The following is a 24669-nucleotide window of genomic DNA, read 5'->3' as shown; positions in this document are numbered from 1 at the left end:
TAATCTGTTTGTTTTTAGCTGGATATTTAGCTCCTCGACGTGCTGTGTGACTTCATCTTTTTAAGCCATTCATCCTGAACAAAGGAATATTTAATACTTATTTTTGTCCCCAATAACTATAGGACCATGAACCGTAAGTGCCCTCTCTTGCAGGACCTATGATGCCAAGACCAATAAGCGAAGGAGTGGGGGGGGGGTTTACCTACCGGTACGTGTATACTAATCATGGATTTAAAGCGTGTCTACACACCTGTGTGTTTTTAGATGCCAATTTCAATCACAGCCATCGTCTGTGAACGGAAATTCAGCTCTGGCAGTGTTTCTTATAGGACTCCTATGTTCATCTCTAGATAGGCACAGCAATCCTATACTGACAATGGGACAGGAACGGGAGATATGGCTGCCCTATGCAATGCATGTTCTCGCTGCATTGGGGGAGACGCATAAATAGCAAACCAAAAAATGACATCAAAAAAGATTGCAGCCCTAGTAGCAATCATTCATGAGACTATGCCGCTGGCTGCTGACACCCACACGAAGAGAGCCAATGAACATATGATGATCAGGACATGCCCCTGTGCCCCAAATTGCACAAAACACACAAGGCAGTGCCCCAGCCCATAAATTCCAGAGGCACAGCTAGCAATAACACTGCTATGGCTAGTCCCCAAGCAACCCTTAAGACAGAGGGCAGTATCCAACACTGCAGCTCCGCTGGTGCAATCAACTTTCATGAGCATAACAAGAGTTCCTGCTTTCTCCCCTGTCCCCTCCACCCTCAAAATAATCACAGGAGGGTTGGGGGACCCTGGACCTGACTTGGGATGGGGTGGTGTGGTGGACATGGAGGTCCCATTGCACCGACAAAACACATCCACGCATGGCACAGCACTGGATGAATCCCCTTAAGGCACCCCTCACAGCCACGATTTTGGAGAAAAGTGCACAAAGGAGGGAAGGAGACAGTGGGAGTCCATGGAGCATACACATCCCTCTTGGGACAAGGGTTCAATACCCACCCAGGGAACATCTCCCCAGCCAAGCGGGGAACCAGAACATGCCACTAGGGCAGCCACAGACACAAACCGACAGCAGGAGTCACCAGGACTAGTTGGGAAGCAGGAAACCCACCCTGCAACCACCACACAGCAGTTCCCTGACTACTTAGCTTGCTGCAGGAAATGGGAAAGAGACGCATCACGGGGCAATCACCAGGAACAAGCCCTAGTTGGGTGCAACAGCTCAGGTTTTACATGCTGAAAGTCCCTGGTTTCAATCCAGGGAATAACTCCACACTAAGAAATGATAAATGGTTCTATCCTCAGCACGCCATGAGCCAATCAAGAGGAGCAACGAATGGGCCAAAAGAACTGTAGAACTGGGAGGGACCTTGAGAGTCATCTAGTCCAACTCCCTGCCTAAGCAAACTTGCCATTCTGGCGTCCACCCACTCCTGTGGGCAACCCACATGACCTTCTCTCCAGCACCAATAGGACAGCTGTACCAGGAGCTTCCCAGCAAGCTTGTGGGGTGCACTGCCTAGGTACCCCCTAGCTGTTGGGAGTGGAGTTCAGTGCTGGGTGCTTGTGCCTGGAATGAGGAGGTGGAGAAGTGTTAACAACGGGCTCAAATTCCCACGAGTGTCAAGGGGGCAGGCAGTCTTCTGCCGAGCGCTTGCGTTGCACACAAAAGTGACCTTTTGCCCTGCCTCTGCTCACCAGAGTTCTCTAAGGGCCCAGTTCCATGTGCCCCATCAGCTCAGTGACAGCAGCCCCGTTTATTAACTCCATTTATGAACTGGCGGCGGTGTGCTGTGACTGGATCATACCCTACGGCACAGAAACGATGCTCTGTCATAGCAACATGAGTGAGCCAGTTGTCTGCAAAGGAGCAGCCATTTTTACCCCCACCTCCATTTTAATTTGAAGTCAAGAAGGGCAGCTCCTGTTGGTGCAAGGCTGTGCTTCTGACGGGGCACTGGCGCGGATTGAAGCAATCGAGGGTATCGTTGCAAATGTGCCGCCCACAACTCGGCCTCATCCCAGTCATTCTGCCAGTGTATCCGAGGTATTCCACCAGCACCTTTTATCGCAGTAGCAGCATATTTGGCACAGTGGGGTTTCTGCTAAAGCTGCTACTCAACTGGTATAACAACTTCAGCATAGGATTTCACCCTGAGACATTGTGTTCAGGGGGGCCTCCCCCAGAATCAGTCATTTGTGTGATTTTTTCCCCTTTCTTGTCCTTCCACTTCTGCACTGTGAACGTCCAAAACAGAAAGTGCAGATTCATCCCAATTTGAAAGAGGAGGAGGAGGGATCCCCCCCCCCCAATCCCGCAGCAATTTATAGTTTCAATATACCTACCTGGAGAAAACAACTGTCAAGCTAAAATCTCCAAGAGAGAAAGAAAGAAAGAAAACTGTTGAACTCCACCTCTTGCAAAATGTTAGTTACCTTTCCCAATATTCCTGGGAGGCAAAGGAGGTGCACTTGTGACTGGCGCTGCTGGCTGCGTAGGAGGTGGGCTGCTACTGAGTATGGCTCCATAGGTCTCGTTCTGCAAGAGGCTCGGCATGAAGCCTCTTTGCTTGTCCTTGGCTATATTGGCAGCATCTCTAGCCAAAGATGCCACGTTAGGCTGAATCTGGCTCGATCCTAGCTGATAGAAACTCACAGGCCTGTCCTCTCTTCGGTTAGGGCTTGGTTGCTTTAAAAAGGAAGGAAGAATACAAGAGAGTGTCGTGTGGGCAAGTGTTTCAAGACCGGATATAAAAAAAATGCAACGCACACTAGGGAGCTAATATCTGTTTTGCTTTAACTGAGGCTGAAATCCTAAGCACACTTACAGTTGCCCTGGGCTAGTTCAGGAGGAAGGGTAGGATATGCAATAAAACAAGAGTAAAAATAAATAACACTAGGGCGCAGGTGGTTAGCTTGTGGCGCCTCCAGTTGTGGGATTCCAGTTCCCATCAGGCCCAGCAAGCATAGCCAATGGCCAAGGATGGTGGGAGTTGTAGTCCAACAACTTCTGGAAGATCACAGGTGGCCCATTAAATCAAGTGTTGCTGAGTAAACACACATAGGTCCATACTGTTAAGGCCCTGTGTACTCACTGTGCTTAAATTAACAGGCATTTCTAACAACAAAATGGCACTGTTCAAAATTTCCTTTGGATATACATTTAAAACTATTAAGTCTAGAATAGAAGAAAACATTCATTTTTTAAAAATCCAACAACCTCCCAATGATTAATAAAAGCAAAACCCTCTCTCTCTCTGGAGGAAAGGGACATGTTTTAAATTAATCACTTGCCATCTTTGACCCTTAGCATGCTGACTTTGGTAAGAACTTTGTTAAATTTCTACCTGGTTTTGTTGTTGAAGGTTTATTTCAGAGAGGCATGTATCCCTATTAACTTCTGACTAAATCAAGGCAAATGGCTGGTGACTTTCTAACATTTCCCGATAAAAAGATCATAGGAGCTGGCCTCCATTTTTCTTCCCTACGAAGACAATTCTAGCCCAACTCGAAGGCAAATAAACGCAGATGCTGCGGCCACATTCAACCATGTCATCAAGCACAGAAAAGACATTAGTTGTGTCATTAATAGCCCTTAATCTTCTTTTCAAGAGTCCCTGGGGCCTGAAAGCCTATTAATAGTGAGTGAGCAGCAAAATGCTTCCTAATTCCCACCTTCACTACTGAGTTGGAGAGCAGCAGAGTCGAGGTTGAACAAAATGGCTGAGCGAAAACCTTGAAAGGCAGGCACAGGGTTTTGCAATACAAATACCACTTCCTACTTACAAGGGGAGCCTTCTGTTATGTTCTCAGGTACAAGTTGCAGCATGTACAGGTGGGGATGGGACCATCCCCTGCCTGACAACCTGGAGAGATGCAGCCAATCACTGTAAACCATACTGAACTAGATGGACCAATGGTCGGACCAGGTAAGGTGGCTTCCCATGTCCCTATAGCAGCCCTTACATCCATCATTTAATTCTACCTTCATCAGGAACACAATGGTAAATGAGTTTCATTTATATATTGCCTTAAGTTAAGCTGACTTCAAGCCAGTGCAAGAGGAGTGCAGCACCATTAAAATTCTCAGTAATATTTTTTACAAAGAACATAGTGATGATAATATCACTCTTGTTCCAGGCAGGAACATTTCCATTTAAAAAAATAAAATAAAATTTTGACGTTGGGTTTCTGATCTTCTAAATGCATACCTGTAAATTTCCATCCACATCATCATCACTTTCATCCAGGTCTTCATGAAGTAATCGCCACTCGTATTCTACATGAACATGAGAATTAAGTCTTCCAGCCAGAGCTTGGGTGAGCTAAAGTACCAAGAATGAGACACCATTCAGCACAGTCAGCTACTGTAAACTGCCCTGTGCCCTTTGGATGACGGGCAGTGTATAAATTTAATTAATTAATGACATAAATTCCCTTTCTTTTACATTATGTGAAATCTTGATTCATTTCTTTTTTTCTTTAGAAAAAGCAACAATTTAAGCACTCAATGGATGCAAGGCACATGTCTGTTGTTTTTAGGTATCTTAAGAGGTCAACAAAAACAAATATTTATTTACAAGTTTTCCACTATTCTTGACTACCACAGAAACCTCATGGCAAGCTGCTAAATAATACAGAAACAGTTCAGCTTCGGAGAACACACAGAAGAAACAAATAAATCTTACCAGCTCTTCACAGCGCGTGTGTTTTAAGCGTTTAGCTATATCGAGTGGCGTCTCTCCAGCTTCATTGGCTATAAAGCAACGGGAAGAAAACGTCACATTCTTGTTTGCAATCTTATGTTGCTAAAAAACCAGCGTGGTGTAGTGGTTAAGAGCGGTAGACTCGTAATCTGGGGAACCGGGTTCGCGTCCCCGCTCCTCCTCATGCAGCAGCTGGGTGACCTTGGGCCAGTCACACTTCTCTGAAGTCTCTCAGCCCCACTCACCTCACAGAGTGTTTGTTGTGGGGGAGGAAGGGAAAGGAGAATGTTAGCCGCTTTGAGACTCCTTCGGGTAGTGATAAAGCGGGGTATCAAATCCAATCAAATCCAAAAATGAATGTGACTTCTGAATCTGAAGGCAGAACTTGGGAGTTGGGGGGGGGGTGCGAGTATGCATTTTTAGGAACTGCTCGTTCCAACAGGAGACAGAAAAAATTGCTTAACTCCCAATGAGACTTTAAAAATAGTTAACTGTAGCTGGATTGTGCCCATAGTATAAAATGTGCTGCCTCAGCTTAGCGGAAACATTTTGCTCATAGTAAATATTCCATTGTATTACCCAGTTGGATTCTGTGCCATTGTGTTAATACAGTATTTATTATAAACATTTAGAAAACATTCCCATAAACTGCTGCGAGCTTATGGAATAAAGTGGGACATGAATTAAATCAAGTACGTACATAAATAACGAAGAATGATGCCTCACAGGCACTATGGAAACTCCATAAAAGCAGTGGTAACATAGTAAGCAAACATTTGACTTAAAATACAAATTTCCACACAGTCTCAATAATCTTCATTTCAAGTACAGTGGTACCTTGGCTCTTGAACTTAATCCGTTCCAGGAGTCCATTTGACTCCCGAAACCATTCGAAAACGAAGGAGCAGCTTCTGATTGGCCTGCAGCAGCTTCCTGCACTCAAGCGGAAGCTGCGTCGGATGTTCGGCTTCCGAAAAACATTCGCAAACCGGAACACTTACTTTCGGTTTTGCAGCGTTTGGGAGCCGATTTGTTCGACAACTAAGCCATTCGAGAACCAAGGTAGCACTGTATCGCCTTCTAAGGAGCTCTACGTTAAACATGGAAAGAAAGTGGCCAAAGTCACTGCAAGCGTCCATGTGCCCCTATCACCAATTGCCTGTGTGTGGAAGGGTTGCAGGATTGATTTAAAGAAAAGAGGGGTCACTCTTTACCCTTTTACCTATTTCGATGGAAGCCTTCCCTCTCAGGAGCAGTTTGAGGCACTCAACGTTATCTGTCAAGCAACAATAATGAAGAGCAGTGCTACCTTTGCATGTCTGCTTGTCCAGGTTGCCACTATGCAGAAGGTAAAAGGGTAAAAGTTTAGTTCACACGCACAGAGTAGTCTAATGCTCAAAAAGCTTGCTTTATGCTATCAACGAATATTACAGCAGGTTTGTTTTTTGTTTTCAAACTAAAATCTTGCCTTTCTTAATTCAAATATGAAAATGAAAAGTGTTTAAATAACGCTAGAACCGCTCACCTGTTCTGCACCAAGAAGTCAACTATGTGGAGTGAGGTCCGATCAACAGATCTCACAGCGAGATGAAGGGCAGTTTCGTCTTGTTCCTGAAATCATACGGTGTGTTTTGACCAATAGCAAGCAAGGAAGGATTCTTGGAGATACCATATTTATTGTTAACATTATGCTAAACAAAAATTTAAAAAACTTTACTATAGCTGACTTTGGTCATCACTACCAAAATATGGCTTTGATTTAAGGCAATTCATCCCTAAGTGATGATAATATTAATTGTTCCAGATCATCTAAATGGGGAAAGGGTAGAAATATTATAATGACCATAACAATAATATTTATACCCCTGCTCATCTGCCTGGGTTGCCCCAGCCACTCTTGAAATAAACCCATTTCAAGAAACCAAAGGAACATATAGGAAAATGTACATGCATAGGACATTTAGAAAAGATAACATGTACAGCAAAGCTTCCCACACTTTTCATGTTGGTGACAAACTTTTTAGACATGCATAATTTCATGGCACAGTAATTTAGTTTTACTAGCAAAGTGGAGGTTAAGCTAACTCCTTTCCAGCCCTGGGAGGAGCACGGGAAAGCTCTGATGTACAATATAGGTATTTATAAACCAATGCTACAAGCCTCGAAACTAAGAGGGGATTGTTTGAGTGCTTTGTGCTAAACAAGAAGATGGAAAGGGCAGGCATGTCAAAGTACAGAGAGCTGGTGGGATCTGGCTATCCCTTGATACAAATAATACAGAATGCTCAAAGCTTAAGACAGGGGTCAGCAAACTTTTTCAGCAGGGGGCCGGTACACTGTCCCTCAGACCATGTGGGGGGCCGGACTATATTTTGAAAAAAAATAATGAACAAATTCCTATGCCCCACAAATAACTCAGAGATGCATTTTAAATAAAAGCACACATTCTACTCATGTAAAAACACCAGGCAGGCCCCACAAATAACCCAGAGATGCATTTTAAATAAAAGGACACATTCTACTCATGTAAAAACACGCTGACTCCTGGACCGTCTGCGGGTCACATTTAGAAGGCGATTGGGCCGCATCCGGCCCCCAGGCCTTAGTTTGGGGACCCCTGGCTTAAGAGTTGGGATGGTGCTGTTCTTTATTGTCAAAGAAGGCATATAGGGTCCAGCAAGTAAGTTAATTAGAAAAACAGCGAGCTGAATTATTTTATGCTAATTTATCAGTCAACTCATTAGTTTTACAGAACTAATTGAGCAGTATTAAAATGTATAGAGGCAACTATCATAATACTTCTAAGGATTAAACCACTCTGGGGATTTAGCACTTGGCTAATAATGATTTAAGTAATTTTTGACTGGTACCAGGCTAGTAGGATGTTAAGCCATGCTTCGTTAATAATGGCTAAACAGGATACGGTACCTGAGGTGGATCCGAACTTATCCGTGTTTTGAACATATCACGATTAATGCATGGCCCATTGATTTCAACGGGTCTACTTTAAGCATGGCCGTCAAGTGCTCCAATGAGGTCTGTGCACAAGCAGAATGGATTTCTCTTGCGCAATGGGATTTCACATTCTTCTCTTTCTCCCTACATGCCCTGAAAATCTGCTCTGGAGTATTGGAAAGCCTTCCAGATCAGTTGGGAGGGGGGTGCACAGTGGGGAGGAGGTGATGACCCCTTATGTAAACCAGAATCTGCTCATGGGATGTTGGATTTCACTCTATGTCTGGATCCATCCCCCTTTGTTTGGATTTCTGCATGCTCTTACCCATATCCAGTGGAAAGTGCAAAATCTTTTCACATTTATGTTTTATATTTTCTATTCTTAATAATGCGGTTTGGTAACAGATGGACGAGCCATTTTGATAGATGCCGTTTTCCTGACTTCTTTTGTAAACAGTCATCCTTTTAACATTTCAAGTGAGCGACTGCAAATTAGTTACGATCTCATTTCCACAAAAACAGCACATAACATGTTAATATGCTGATAACAGAAGAAATTCTGCACTTACATGCCCATTTGCGAGTGGAATTTTCTCTGTGAGATCCACATTCTCAGCATACACTTGAACCAATCCAAAAATGTCTCTGGTTCTGACCGCTTCGCAGAGGCTCTGCAGTTTAGCCGCATTGTCTGAGTGTTTCTTCCTTGCATATTTTCTTTCAATATATTTGGCATTAATATAATCTTTTCTTGCATTCCTGAAATGAGGTGTGATTTTATTTTATGCAAACTTGAAATTGAGACTCGCTTCATAACTAATGTTGCGCAGGCTGCAATTCTTCAAATTACAAAAAAAAGCTGATGGAAATGGTTTGGGTTTCACTTTCAATGGCCTTGTTTGCCTATTACAGTAAAGGGTTTACTAAGAATGCACCAATCTCATCCACTTTGTTTCTCTTCCCTGGCCCATAGGAGAAACAAACCACAATCCCCGTCTTAGCATAGCATCAGAAACTACTGATCATGGTTTATTTTGTTCCAAACAAACCATGAAGCCACAAACAAACCTTGGTTGCAGATCATGGTTTGCTTGGAGCAAAGAAAATAATAGTCCCTGGTTTAGACATAATGCAAGGCCAGGGATCATGTTTTGGTTTTCCCATGTGCTAGCAGGGAGGAAGAAAGCAGGGGAAATTGGTATGTTCACAGTAAACCGCTAACTATGGCTAACCACGACATGCAAACAGGGCCACTATGATCACTTCCCTCCTTCTCTGTAACATATGTGAAAGTTTTGTAGCTATGACTGTTTGCTTGCACAAACAACAAACTGATTGATGGGGGTGAATGAATAAACTCTACTCGTTGCCATAAAAAAAAATCTGTTTTCTTTAGGTCTTTTTTCAGGAAATGCATAAAATTACTTTGCAAATTGAATTAAAACTAATTGCAGGGTCATTCGATGGATGTGCTCTTCCAACAATTCAAGGGAAACCCCCTCCTGCATTGAACTTAAAAGTCAGATTGTTCTGTTACCATTTTACATTATTTATCTTGAGGTCAGTTGCTTAAGTTTTCTGTCATGTGTGATTTAACATGGAATCTGTTAAAGATTTCAGATAACCGGATCTCGTACGTTCCATTCAAACACCAGTTTTTCAGGCTTTAGTCTGCCTTTGTCTAAAAAACTGGAAAATCTGCAAGGTCCCAACTTTTCTTCTTTGCTATCATTGGAGGAAGGAAGGAGTGTGTTCAATTCTTCCTTTGTTGTTGCGCTACTTGATCTTTTCAAGCTGTTCACTAGGTTATTTTTTAATATAAATGAGGAACAGTGTGGTGTAATGTTGGACTAGGACCTGTGAGGCCAGAGTTCAAATCCCAACTCAGCCATGAAGTTCACTGGGTGATCTTGGGCCAAGTCACAGTCTCTCAGGCTAACCTATTTCACGGGCTTGTTCTGAGGATACAAGCACGCCTGCCCCCTTTAGCTCCTTGGGGGAAAGTTGTGAGGTAAGTTTAAAATAAATAAATAAATAATAAATTATTTGCTACTACAGTGGTACCTTGGAAGTCAAACGGAATCCGTTCCGGAAGTCCGTCCAACTTCCAAAACTTTCAGAATCCAAAGTGTGGCTTCCGATTGGCTGCAGGAAGCTCCTGCAGCCAATCGGAGGCAGCAGAATCCCCGTTGGACGTTCAGGTTCCAAATAATGTTCACAATCCGGAACATTCACTTCCGGGTTTGCAGAATTCAGGAGCCAAAATGTTTGACTCGCAAGGCATTCGAGAGCCAAGGTATGATAGTATGCTGAAATTTTATTCAGAATGCACCTCGGCAGATCACGGCACCTTTCACTGCCATTTCTTTACAAGCACAGAAACCAATTATTAAAATGTCACCAAACTGGATAGAAAAAAAGACGTTTTATAGAGAGAGTTCTTGTGAAACGCGACTTGCAGGACGATCCCACAAAAATGTGTGATTTTTGCTGATTCCTCCTGTCTCCTGAAAAGCTACTCCAGAGGATTGGGGAAGTAGGGCAAATCAGAAAAAAAACTACCTTCCCCTCTGCCCTGCTTCTTCTAGTCCCTTTTGTGAACAGAAGCAGCTCTTATGTTTATGGAAGGGAAATAAATATCAACTTTATTTATTTGTTGCTACAATTCTGATCTGTTTTCACTCCCCTGTTATTTTAGCTTTTCGAAAGTTTTACATTGTTATTCATTTTTCTGACTGATAATTTTATTGATTTAGCTTTTTCGTAAATGGCTTTGGATTCTTTTTTTTAAAAAAATTTTTTTACAATCACGGGGCGTATAAATTTCATGAAATAAACAAAATAGGAATGTGTATTCCAGCAGAAAGCCATCCTTGAAGTTTACGCTCACACTGTTAACGCTGCTGCAGTTCCCTAACAAGCAACTTGCTTAATTTATTGGGCTATGCCCAAATGTCTTTCCCCTCCAATTGCTCCTTTAAATGAAGCGAAGGAATTTTATGAGAAGGCTTTGAGAGTCACTTACATCTGTGTGAGAATGTGATCTGTACACATGTGGAGGTTGACGTTTTCAATTTGATTCCTAAAAATAGCAATTTAAGCTTATTTTAGTCATTAAACAAGGGTTATATACTGTGCATGACTTCAATGATTATAGCTGACTTTAATGACTATGGTTGCCAGATGTCCATATACCAAAGCGTGGCATCATCATAAAACATAGCTGCTTACACACAAGGAGATCTTAGGGTATAACTTGCTGTCTGTTTTAAACCAGAATTAGTTGTTCCTAGAGACTCGTGATTTATTTATTTATTAAAAAAATAGCCTTGACACATGGACTGATGGGATCCTTTTGCTAATTTTGGGTTGCCATATTTCAAGAAGTAAAAATCCAAACACAAAAAGTTGAGTTTTTAGGGGGGAATTTCAAAAATCCGGACATTTGGCCGAATTTGTCCCCAGAAGCTAAGTCCGGCATTGGAATCCCAGACAATCCAGACATATGGCAACCCTAGCCAATTAATGGGATCCTCTTTCCAATCAAAGAGTTTATGAACTCAGTATTTTCTTGTTTTCCAATACTCTCCTTTTCTGAGACTATTCTCTTTCTTCGTCCTGTCTCTGCCAAACGGGGGCTGTTAATGGAACTATTGCTAGTAAACATTCACATATATCCTCTCAGCAATCCTTACAACAGTACTCTAAGTTCATGTTCCTGCAGCCCTGCTTAAATTTCACGCTGATTGTTGCCTATTTAGAAAGTGCTGACTATTGTGGGTTTTTCTGCTTCTATAAACTGGTCAACGGCCGCAATAAATTCACCAAATTGCAAGGGGGGGTGGGCAGTCTTGGAGGCAGAGAGAGCAGTGACTTGCTTTAGGTCAACTCACAAGTTCATAGTGAGGGCAGTATTTGAACCAGGGACTGTCCAACTCACATTCTTAATCAATACACTGTAAAAGCTTTCCATACTTTCAATGTTTCATACTTACATATCACTGCTTGGGTTGGGTTTGACCATTTCATCTCCCGGCAAACAAAATTCCATAATTTCATTAAATCCCGCATTCCCAATATTTTTGGCAAGCTATAAAGGGAAATATAAATACACCGGGCAAAGATTAATATAATCACGTCAAGCAACTGAATTAAGTAGAACGTAGTTGGATGCAACACTGAATCTGTCTTGCCCAGACGGGTCTTTTTAACACATGAAACAAAGCTCCAATAGCGTGACTGCAGTTCCTATAAAAACAATTTAGTCCTGATATTTTTTTTGCTTTTATTGCAATGCAGGAGAGATTTTCTTCCAAGAAATTTAAAAGGAAACGATTCTATTGTTGGATGATCTACAATATTAGCCATACTTAGACTTTGAGGTGACTTACGTAGCTGTATACCACTTATAGAATTACAGTAACATTGTACACACACAGACTCAGTTTGCACATCGTGGTAAGCCGTAAAGTGCTGATCTGATGTGTTTCATTCCTCCTTACTGGTGTGCAGAGGATATAAATGACATGGTTTAGTGTTACATCCAACCAGATATCATGGTTTGTTTTCTCCAAATAGACTTATCAACTGCAGTTTTTTGGGGGGACACAATTGTGGTTTCTTTGGGGGGAAACATAATCTTTGTGTTATGAGAATTATAAGGTCTAAGATATAAAATAAATGTACCAGGCAAACACATACATAAATATATAAACCACATGTCTGAAACAGTACAGGAAAAAAGTCCTGAAACCATTTTGTCTCTCCCAAATTGACCTCAAATATTTCTCTGCAAGGACAAAGGAAATGGGAAAACCTCCCCATTGTCTCTTTGCTCACAAATCCTGTCTTAAGGGCCTATCTGTGTATGAATAGGGTGAGTATTTACAATCACAAAGGAATGGCCAGACTGCCCAAGTAATGCAATCAGTGATCACTATCAGGTACCCTGGCAGATAAGTTTTCTGCTGTATACCACCTCTTCTGTGATGTATGTATGATGTATTGGGGGGTGGCCTTAAGCTTAAAGGTAAAGGTAAAGGGACCCCTGACTATTAGTTCCAGTCGTGTCCGGCTCTGGGGTTGCGGCGCTCATCTCGTTTTACTGACCAAGGGAGCTGGCGTACAGCTTCCGGGTCATGTGGCCAGCATGAACCAGAGCAGTGCACAGAAACACCGTTTACCTTCCTGCCGGAGCGGTACCTATTTATCTACTTGCACTGTGACGTGCTTTCGCACTGCTAGGTGGGCAGGAGCTGGGACCGGGCAATGGGAGCTCACCCCATCGCAGGGATTCGAACCGCCGACCTTCTGATCAGCAAGCCCTAGGCTCTGTGGTTTAACCCACAGCGCCACCTGGGTCCCTTGGCCTTAAGTTTACAGGGTGGCAATTTCAAAAAGTCTATATAAGGGCTTGAACACCATTGTTCTGGGTTCCTCCTCCCTCATGCATGTGGTGGGTGCGGACCCTGTTGCAACAGTTAATAAAGATCAGGCTTACTGCCTGCTTTGCTTCTCAATACTCTCTGGTTGGCCTCTGTTATTTATTCCTACCGATAGAGAACCTACAAAAGGACTCTATATGGGCTCTTGGGTACCCAATAAGGGAAAAGGAGCAGTATTTTTCTTATAACACTTTGATTCAGACACAACACTCTCCCAGGAATCATGGCTTGTTTCTCCCCAGTGCAAACAGAGAGGAGTAAAATGGGTACGGTCTGTTTATATGTGGTCAACCATTAACTGTGTGTTACCATAATGTGCAAATATTGCCACCAGCTACACACCAACTCAGCTTTCCAATGACAGAAACATTTTTTACTTTACCAGCAACTCGGATGTTCCCAGCACATCTAACGTGAGCGACTGCATTCTGGAATAGTGGACGCCAAGTTCCCGGTGGATTCCTGAACACTCAATGCAAGTTAAAATGCCCAGGTTTGTTGAGAGCCATGTAGGATCTGAAAATGATAGAATAGAAGAAAAAAAAGAACATAAGCCACACAGGGTAATGAAATAACAGAACCCCTTCATGGGACATGAGAATGACTCATAAACCCAGCAACTAGATTTTGCATCCATACAAAGCAAAAAAAATGTATAAAGCACATGATCAGTTGATGTTGGTTTTCACTGTATGGTTTTATGTATTATTGTAAACTGATTTGATTTTTTTTTCTAAGAAATAGCGGTATGTAAGTATTTTCATAGACAGATAAATAAACTACAACTGCTGGCTTTAACAGATGGGGCAAGGTTCTGGGACAATGTGGTGGAAGTGAGTTGTGGCAGGCAAGGAACGTGCACCTCTGAATGGGCCTCTCCTGGGATTATCTGTAGGACTCCGCTACACAGACAACAGCAAAACTGAAAATGGAGAAAGCAGCATCCGTAATAGTGTGAAAGCATTAAGGCACATAAGTTGTTCTAACAGTAATCGATTATCCTTTTGGAGGGGGGCTGGTAGATAGGTTTCTGCTTTTTATGTAGGATTGTCTTAAAATTGCATTAATTGTCCTATATGCTTATGATTTGTTATTAGCTGTTTTGAGCAATTAGGAAAAACAGGTGGTGAGAAGGACCCAAAACTTTACACGGGAAACAGCACATTGTCACTTTTTAAAAAAAGTCACCTTGTGCCCCACAGTCACAGCACGTGTCATTTCCAGGCATCCTCTGTACATCAGAGATGATTTCCTTTGTCAGTTCTTGGACAATGTTGTTTTCTCCTGTGTTGTCATCGCCTTTGAATGCATTATTTAAAGCTTCTTCTTTACTGTTCTGTAGCACCGATATCCAGCTTGAAAAACAAAACAAACAAACAAAAAATCCTATTTCTCTGTTCAACTGGTAAGAACTGTCCTCCAGAGAAAAAAAGTTTAAAGAGAGGCAGACAAGGTTTACAAGGCTGAGCTTAGCTCTCGCTCACAGTCACAGGGAGGAGCAAACGAGAGTCAACTCAAAAGTTCAGGGCTGGCTAAATGACACCACTGTCGCAGAGGAGGCTAAAAGAAAAACTCCCAGTGGAGATAGGTGTGTGGTTTTTAATGGTAAGAAAAGGAATTCTGGCTAGGGTTGAAAATCTCCATAATTGGAAATTTGGTGGCGCTGGTGGAAGGCATTTGTTTCCTAAACATAAAAATTCCATGGTTCCACATTTATTTGCATTGCTGCCTGTAGATCCAGGGTAGCCAATATGGCACCCGCCAGATGTTGTTGGACCAGCAAAGCCGAGGGTCATGGATGATGAGAATAATAATCCAATGACATCTGGATGGGGCCACATTGACTATCGCTGCTGTAGATGAACAGAAAGTTTAGTCTTCCTAGCCTGTCTAAATAATGGCAAGAAATAAGGATTATCTTTCTCCTCAGTAGAGAAGCAGTTGTTTTATATACTGTAGACACCACTATCATGAGCAAGCGAAACAGCAAAGAAAACAAAAAACCACTATTAATGCAACTTACATTTGACAGTCCTGTTCATCCTCTGCTTGGAAATGATACGTTCGGTCATCTATAGGAAGATAAAATATTTCTGGTGTCGACTCCCAAAAATGTTTGGATAGTTCATCTAATCATAACAGTCATGACCATTTCCAAAACTCATGTACCAGATACTGGTGGTTGTTACTGGAGTTAAATTAACCAGGCAATACATTGCCCGGGGTTAAAATCACCCATATATGCAGATGATGCAAGTAGGATTAAGTGGCAGGCTCACGAATAACTTCCCTGCTGCTATGGTTGTATATTCGATCAGACCAAAGACCACCAACAGAAAAGTTATTGCAAATCTTTACTCAGAACTAGTTTAGCAGTGCAGGGGTTAATACAATGACACCATCAGCAACTGCTGATTGTGTAAATATTTTCCATCCAACCTATTTCCCTAATATACCTGGAATGTGAGTGCTCTTGGCCAGATGGAGGAAGTCTTCCTACTTTTTTTAAAAAATAAATGCTCAAAATAATGACATGCATTATTGAGGGCTTCCTGAAAGCATTTTGCTATCTACTGTTAGAAATAGGATGCTGGGATTGATGAACCTGATCTAGTAAGGACTTTATTTTAATTTTACATTTTTACAGCACAAGTTCCTCCTGACTCACTTCCATCAGTTTTTTTCCTCCACCTTCCAACCATGGCAATACAAGGAGCTGTGTTTTATTTTACTTTCTTGAACCCTGATAGTGCCCTTGCTTGCTTGCTTTTCACTTGGGTGTTTTTTTCTTTGCCACTTTGCTTTGTAATATTTGCTCTTTATTTCCATGGTGTTGTTTGGGGGGGAGGGGACACCCACTGATTTAAATATTTCAAGCCAAACAAGATGATAAAAAATGCCTCAAGTTAGTGCAACCACAAGTCCACAGCATGTAAAATCGGACATAATTTCCAAATGTTTTCCCAAGGTTGCTCTCTCACATTAAAGCAGACCTTTGAAACAACTAAGCAGACCTCTGAAAGCTATTATAAAAGACTTACTGTCTTACGGCTACATCTCAGAGGATTGTATCATAGCGTACGTCACACCTGTTGGCTCAAGCTGAGCCTCTACTGGCTGGGAGTGCCTACGTATTCCCACTTCTCCAGAAACCTCAAGTCTGTGCATGTAGAGTGCTGGATTAAAAACAGTGTGTTTGCCATGGACCAGCACTGAGGCCTGACTCATACACTACCAGAATAGCACAGAAGCCATTGCTTTGTGTTTGTGTGTCACGCCTTTCTAGTAACAACTGAAGAGACGCAATCACACGGTCAAGATGATGGGCATGACCAAACAGCCGTGATTCCCGTGTTGTATCCAGTTAAAATGTTTGGAATTCTACGTTGGCAGCAAAGTTATATTTGCAAACTAATTTTGTTTGGAAAGTTTGCCTTTGTAAAGAGAGGGAGAGATGGCTTGGATCTAAAGACCCTGCTTTAGCCACTCATGCAAGTTCTTCCCCACCCAACTGGTTGGCAGCCCTCTGAGAAGTGGTTGGAGAAGGTCAGGAGACTCTCAAGAGCAGCTTGTGGGGAGACACAGGGGGACTGGAGAAAAATGAAACTCCAGTAGCCACATCTGAGTGGGAGCATCTCCCCATCTCCCTCTTGGACATATGGATCCAAGCCCCAGTTATGAACTATATAATTTGGCACAGCTATCAACATGAGAAGCTTAGGACGGCATAATTGTAAAAAAAAAAATGTAGAGAAAGGATGCCTTAGGAAATCTTTGGCCTTCCATATGTTGTTGGACCGTATCAACCTCATCCAGCATGGCTAACAGGACTGATGGGAGTTGTAGTCCAACATTTGGAGGTCCTCCACCCATTGCCTTGGGAGATACGAAGTATAGAAAGGTTGTCCAGAACATATGCAATAAGATTGGCTCCAACGTAACAATCCAGTGGTCAGTGAGCAAAAAAGGAAAACCCCTAGTACTAAATGAAGGATGAGGAATGTCAGAAGTATGACAGTGGAGGAAAAAAAGAAGAAGTATGACAGTGTTAGAAGTATGGGATTTATCGTGAACGTGATCAGAAAGATTCCTCAAGAGAAAGGTAGCCATTTTGATCTGAATCCCAAAATCTTAAATGGGCAGAAGGTGTAGTATGACCTGTGGATATTAGCCATGTGGGAGCTGCAAGGATCAGAGCATGTTCCCAACTAGAAAGCCAGATGTGGTGAACCTAAAGAAAAAGCGGGAGGCCGTAAACAGAAGAATGAATGGCTAAATGTTGTAGCTGACTCAAAGAACAAGTTGCCTATACTGAAGGAACAGTGCTAATTTTGCATCTAGAAGAAAATGAAAGAAAAGAACATCAGTATCAAAGAAAGTGGAGGCAGAATGTTGGCATATTCAAGGGAGGAAGGTGTGAGGAAGAGAATGACACACATATACCCAAGTTTGCACAGTATGATCTTGACTCATATATCTTTTTATCTTTCAATAAAGAATATAAAAAACCTATTATATGTGTAAGATGCTACAACACTCCCGGTTCTGAAAGAAGAAACCCCCATGATCAAGAAAAGTAATGGTGGTAAACATTAGTTATTTATAATTACATGACCTTCCTGATAATATTTCAACAATATATTCTATACAGGCTTCATGAATGATTTTTAAATTTGGTTCTGCAGAGAAATCAGGAAACCATACCTAAAATAACCTGAATCGGGCACCCAATGATGGCAAATACAGCAACAAAAACTGAGACATAAATGAATAGTTTATACTGACAAACATATAAGAATGATATGTGAAATATATGAAAGGCAAAAATGTTCAAACAAAGCAAGCTCTGATAGTAATGTATTCCAAATGTATCAGACTGAATTTTGGAATCTCACCATTAACTTGTTCCCCCCCCCCCCCCCGAAACAATATGGAGATTTTTAGAACTAACTAATAGAAAGTACCTACAACAAACCTACGTGATATGAGGTCAAAACATTTTTTCTCTTCTGGGTTTGTTTTCACTTGGCAAGTTAACAGATTGAGCTTTGCAGGAGGCCGGTTTGCCTGATTAAAGAAGAAAACAAAACAAAAAGGAATATCCCTTAGTAAAAATGCATAAAGAATAAAGACTTCCCTGTTATCATGGATTTCAAAAGGGAGAATCCTCCTGCATACAAGACACCCAAGACATGCCCATGGAAATTACCAAAATAGGCAGATATCCAGCTCTTTTGAATAAGCTACAGGAAGTGGAAACGATTAGATCTAGGGCAAGTTCACAGCAATCTGAACTGTAAGGAGGAACGGGGCAAATTGCTACTTCCCGTATTACAATATTAAGATGTGTCTACACCTCAGAAAGATGTGAGCCTTGGGAAGCAGGTCAAGAACGGCTGGATAAATTTACTTTAGTTCTAAAGTTCCATTCGGAAATATAGTCGACGGGTACAACTCACACCACTGCCATTTATGCTTTATGAAATAATTGTGTGAGCGCTATAATTTACTTGTGAGCACATCCTCCTGCTGCAACACGTGGCCGATACAGGAAGCATCTACTTTGGTAATAAAGGTGCACTAGACTAAGTTAATATGATTTGTATCTCTTGTAAAGGATCCAAAGGACAAGGTAACTTTTGGCTCTCCGACTTGTTATAGTAGGCACTAGAGACAAATAAACCATTAAGAGTTACTGACACAATTAACATTACATGCAAATATTTACCATAAAAACATAAGACAAAGCAATTCCAAGAGATGCAGCATGAAGAAAAACTCATATTGACTATTGCAGCCAGACATTGCACAATAATATTAGTGGCACATTTCATAAACAGTAAAGGCAAACAGAGATTTTTTTTCATGTGTTCAACTCTTGACAACTATAGTGCGAATAAATATTTGCAAAAACAAGGCTATGGTGGATTCCTCTTCCTAAGGATACATCTTTTCATCATGACTGGTTTATGAGAACATTATGGGCTGGTTTACACCAAACGATTGCATTCAGATTTTACACATGGTTAAGGCATGGGAGCAAAAACATTTAGGGTTCATCAACACTGGAGTGTAACATGGATTTGAAGCTGCTTGCATCTCGATTTTTTGCAGCAACTTGTCCTTCCCCAGGCCACAGATAATCCAGTAAAAGAAGAATATACAATATAAAAAGGGTATGTTATCCAACTGCAGATGCACTGAATTGCATTGTGTGGGTGGACTTCTTTTTTAAGTGTGATAATGTTTCACTGGGTGCGGTCTGTTGCCACATCCCCTGTTTCCATTTTCCCCCCTATCAATCTAAAGTAAAGTCCTGTCTGTTATCACCAGTTGTTGCTGAAGGCACAATTTGCCTTATTATTGTTTTTAAAACAGCTCTCCTGCCTGGAATTACTCTTGCATAACCAGCTGTATTAAAAATAAAAATAACATTTGCCCTTGCAGGTACAGGAGGCAGGAAAGAAAACGAGGAGGGGAAGAAGAAGAAGAAGAAGAAGAAGAAGAAGAAGAAGAAGAAGAAGAAGAAGAAGAAGAAGATGATACAGCATATATAAAAACACAGTAAAACATCAAGCAATACAGGGGCTTTAAATAAAAGTGATTCCCAATCTTTCTTTGCCTGGCTTGGAGCAACACACGTTTTTTACATCTCTTTTGAGCAAATCTAGTATATTAGAAAACCTGTATGTATGTATGTATGTATGTATGTATGTATTTAAAAAGCATTTTAAAGGTGTATGGCACAGGTAAACAGTTGTTTTCATGCCTACAAGTGAGACGTCAGATTTCCTTGCTTAGAGCAACACACCTGTATTTTAAATTTATTTTTTACTACTGATTTGCACAAACCTGGCATGTTGGAAAACTCATATTACAAAAATAAAAACTGGAAGGTGGGCACCTGCAGCTAAGCAAATAGCATACAGTACATGTTCACAATGGACCTCAGGTTTCGAAAACTTACAGTGAGTGAGGAAGCACTAATTGAAGGAAGTGGGCAGCAACACAGAGAAGTGCAGACAGGACATCAAGCTACATTTCGGAGGCATAAAATTGAAAGCACTTGCGTGTGGATGGAGATGCACAAATGCGCGCATGGAAACAGCAGCCCAAGTACCCATGAATGCTGTCGTGTGGACAGAGCCTAGTCTGCACCAAGGCCAGTGTGAATATATTTACACCCACAAAACACAACAAGGTGAAAATTAGCCCCATGTCTCTTTGTGAAGCAAAAGATAATTGAATGTTTCTCTAGAGAAATAAAAGAAGAAACTAATTAAAACAGGGCAGGCGTAACCGAGAAGAAAACAATCACCGTTTTATTTTCCATTTTTAACCACCACCAACACAACAAAGGACAGTTTAAACCACTAGGAAATGCATTTGGCCAGGGTTTCCATTGCATTTAATTAGAAACTTGACCTGAAGGGTTTTTACTGAAAACAGCAGGTCAAGAGATTAGGACTGTGCAGACTAACTGCTGAATTCAGGGCTGCACCATAACATTACACTACAATGACATTACAATGTTGGCACAGCAAACAGAGAAGTTGGTGCATGTAAAACAAATATTCTTTGGCCTGGCATTTCTTCCTTTAGATTCTGGAGAATGGAAGGTCCCTATTTGATCCACTGGATCAACCTTACTCTCTTTAGAAACAAAGGTAATCTTCAGAGTCCATCTACAGCTTTGATATTTGAAAAGGAAGATGTGTAGCAATAACTGACAAGAGACAAGGGAAAAAAAACCAGAATCTGTTTGCATGTTAGAAGTAGCCGGGGTGGAGTGGTACGTGGGTGAGGGATAAGGTGGGTGGCATTTATAGCACAAAATCACTTAAGTTTTGAAAGGCAACGTAATTTGGGGTGGAAGAATGACCCAAGTTAAGGATAGCAAAAACAAGGCTATCCCACATAACTAGATCAACATAATTGCACCAGAGCTACAGCGCACATGAATAGAGGAATGTTCATCTAATACAAGAGCCCAAGAGGAAGAAAAAGGACATTCTTCCTTACTACAACATGAGAACTGGGAGGCACAATGCACACCTTAAGAGACCGTGAAAGGTCAGAAAGAAATGGAAGAAGAAGAAGAAGAGTTTGGATTTGATATCCCGCTTTTCACTACCCGAAGGAGTCTCAAAGCGGCTAACATTCTCCTTTCCCTTCCTCCCCCACAACAAACACTCTGTGAGGTGAGTGGGGCTGAGAGACTTCAGAGAAGTGTGACTAGCCCAAGGTCACCCAGCAGCTGCATGTGGAGGAGTGGAGACGCGAACCCGGTTCCCCAGATAACGAGTCTACCGCTCTTAACCACTACACCACACTTGGTCTGGAACTGCCCCAGACCAAGATCAGTCCAAGAGCCAGTGTAACTCAGAACAGGACCTAATTTGTTGACCTAGCGCACAATCTCAGACGAACTATGGTCATACTAATGGAGGGGTTCTCTGCATATGTGTTCCTTTTTACCCACTACACAGTAGCCACGTATGTAGCCTACTGATATATATCTGGCATTAAAGGCAAGGCCTACCAGACGTGGGGAATAACATTTGGAAGGCTTGTACCTTAACACAGCAACAATGGCAGGTGACCCAACAAAACACAGCAGAAAACAAGGAATGATGCCTTTAGTGTGAATGACCACACCAAAATGCCAAAGAGGAAGAATAAGTTTAAACAGTTCTGCGGGCCACAGCAAAAGGAAGATGGGGACTGAAAAGCTGAAAACCATAAAAAGAGCCAATCTAGTCAGTCTGTCAGAGGCCTATCCTGAAAGGGCAAGGAGCCACAGGCACCTGTTCAAGGAAGAAATTCAGGGCATGCAACCATTCTTATGATTCTTAATATGCATTAAGGCAAGGTAACCTCAATCCCTGAAATGCATCAAGCATCTAGTATCTGAGAAAAGTGCAGATTTTGCAAGTACCAGAATTTCTGCATCTGGTTAGCTGTTCTGATTGGATACTGGAGAAAAGGGCTTTTTAAACTTGAGAGCCACACAGCTGGCAAATGTGTGGCAGAATGTCCCAAGTGACAATAGGGTGGATTGCAAAGATGAAAACATGTTGAATTGTTACCCATGAACTGCTAAATTGTTCTTACTGATAGAGAAAAATAATTTTGAATCATGTTGATCTTCATTCCTGCTTGCTAGAAGGCACCAGCCAATATTTATCAGCTGGTAAAAACACAAGAGATGACAAGTGTTGCTCCTTTAGTACCTATGTGTATTGTAAGCCAACTACACGAAGTCTGTATTTTGAGACTATCTGTTTCACCAGACAGAAAAAAGTCTGCACAAACTCGAGGCCATAACCAACAAAGAAGTCACTTCTAGCAGTGTCCAAGGAGAATTATCAACTATGTGCACAGCATGTAAGTTATTCCCATTCCTGCTGTAAAGATAGTACTCCCAGAAAAGCATAGAAAGCCCTAATATAATTAAATTTACAAACAATGAAAGAAAGAAAAAATTATATAGATCTTGGGAGAAAAGTACTTACAATCAGATCAAAAGGCAGTCCGTCTATCAACCCGTCCTCGTTTGAATGAAATATATCCACTCTGGCACATGAGATTTTCAAAAAACCAACCCTGAATTCGAAAGGCATTTGGACTACCACCCCAACCTTTTAGCTTTTACTTTGCAAAACATATTTAAAATCCATCTAGTGCTGGAAATTGGTGGCCACTTCAGCTGCAACAACTATTTTATGCAGAAATTGTTATTGTGTAAAAAGAATATGAAAAAACCATATCCATATTTAGATTCCTACAAAGAAGCTGTATAACAGGGGCCAGCAAACTTACCGCCCCTTGGGCCGGTGTCTCCAGCGCCGATTGCGCAGTGGGTCGGAGGGCGGGAGAGCGTGTGCCCATGCTATTTCCGGCGCACTTCCGGGTCGGAGGAGCACTGGAAATAGCTTGTGCGCATGTGCACGGGCCTCCTCTGACCCGTATGTGCACCAGAAATAACGCTTGCGCATGCGCACAAGCTATTTCTGGTGCTCCTCTGACCCAGAAGTGGGCAGCTGCGCAGCGCAGTGCCAGTAAGAGCGGGTGGCGGCAGCGGGCAGCAGGGGTCGCCACGGGCCGGATAAACAAGTCCCTAGGGCCTTATCTGGCCCGCGGACCTTAGTTTGGGGACTCCTGCTGTATAAGGTTGCAACTTAAAACAAAGACATTTTCAGGGGTAGGATTGTGCTGTAAGTACTGTATTGGAAATAAGTCCTAGGTAAAGCAGTTTTGAAAAGTCAGTGGCTCGATTAAGATAAACCTTCACACTCACACCATGGTTTGGAAACCAAACTGCAGTTTCGCATGCTTCCCCCCCCTTTTTTTTTAAACGTGTGGCTCTCTCTACAATTTCCTGTGAAACACAAACCTCAGCTTGTCGGTACGCCCAAATTAGCAAGCTAACACATGCTTCAAAAACAGAATCAGAAACCATCATTTGAAGCGGCAGAGTTGATTCTGGCTGGGAGAGCAAGTGCTAATTATAGTTTGCCAATTTGGAATTTACGGCAAGCAATGGTTAGTGATAAACAGGAAACTGATGTCAGCAAAGCCATGTGCAAGGGAAAGGAAATGAGAATGTGTTAAGAAGTAAGTTTGTTCATAAATACCCCCAGATATGGTTTTGAAGTTCATCTGAAATAAGCCAGTAAGAAATGAGAACAAAGGGGGAAAGTATAGAGAGGTAACTGTCTTGAAAAGGGTAGAAAGCAGGGTTGCCATATTTTGAAGAGCAAAAAAAGAAGACTTCTACTTTTAACTATGGATCGCTATGATGACTCTAACCATTAAAAAGAGGACATATGGCAAAGTACAGCTGTGCAGAAATGTTAAAGGCAAAGAGAAAACAGTAAAATAATTGTCTTTCATGGCTTCTTTCCCATTTTAGGTATCAAGCAGGGTTGTGGGGAAAACGAATAGTTTAAAAAAATTAAAGATATTTTTAAAATTAAAAAAGTTTTAAATATATATCCCTCATTCTTTTTTTTAAAAAAACAGCAGCTGTTCTTTAAACAACATTGTCTAAATGATAACTGAACATAATAATACAAGCATCATAAAATATAATTCCATGACCTTCTGTCTCACACACAGACACTGTTGGTTGCATTTCTATGTGGAAGAAGAAACTGGGGCTAAAATGTATGTCTTTTGAGGCCAAGCATTACAAATATTACACAGTAGGTCACGTGAAGAATCTATTATTATACAGACTATGGATATTTAGACAGTCACACAGCGCAGATATTAGCTTTCCATGCCATGCTGAGGAATGGGCAGCTTCAAAATGACATTAGATAAATGAATGAAGAATAATATTTCTTAATGGCTCCGCTATTTACAGGGGCTCCGTATTATCACCAGTATTAAGAGGAAGAATGCCTCTGAATATCAGTGGCTGGAAGGCAAACAGAGGAGAGGGCTGTTGTATGCGTTTCCAGTTCGTGGACTCCCCAGAGGCATCTTGCTGTCCATGGTGAGAACAAGATTCAAGCCCCATGTTGGGACAAAAAAATT

At 41.7% G+C, this 24669-nt stretch overlaps 1 protein-coding gene across 6 annotated transcripts in view; it reads right to left on the bottom strand.

The window, feature by feature from the left end:
* Positions 1-24669, bottom strand: part of ASAP2 (ArfGAP with SH3 domain, ankyrin repeat and PH domain 2) — a 92533-nt gene that overhangs the window by 9836 nt on the left and 58028 nt on the right. For 4 of the 6 annotated variants that reach the window (XM_033143075.1, XM_033143073.1, XM_033143071.1 and 1 more), the window contains 12 exons: positions 18105-18192; positions 15149-15197; positions 14314-14480; positions 13508-13641; positions 11677-11771; positions 10707-10763; positions 8251-8440; positions 6252-6337; positions 5949-6064; positions 4709-4776; positions 4232-4345; positions 2457-2709 (listed from right to left, as the gene is read on the bottom strand). In XM_033143075.1, coding sequence (XP_032998966.1) covers positions 2457-2709; positions 4232-4345; positions 4709-4776; positions 5949-6064; positions 6252-6337; positions 8251-8440; positions 10707-10763; positions 11677-11771; positions 13508-13641; positions 14314-14480; positions 15149-15197; positions 18105-18192 — 1417 coding nt within the window. The remainder of the gene's footprint in view (positions 1-2456; positions 2710-4231; positions 4346-4708; positions 4777-5948; positions 6065-6251; positions 6338-8250; positions 8441-10706; positions 10764-11676; positions 11772-13507; positions 13642-14313; positions 14481-15148; positions 15198-18104; positions 18193-24669) is intronic. The other 2 variants (XM_033143076.1, XM_033143072.1) reach the window with 1 other exon arrangement.

The sequence above is a fragment of the Lacerta agilis genome, chromosome 3 (assembly GCF_009819535.1).
Source record: "Lacerta agilis isolate rLacAgi1 chromosome 3, rLacAgi1.pri, whole genome shotgun sequence".
NCBI lineage: Eukaryota > Metazoa > Chordata > Lepidosauria > Squamata > Lacertidae > Lacerta > Lacerta agilis.
This window is presented reverse-complemented; position numbering and strand designations above follow the sequence as displayed.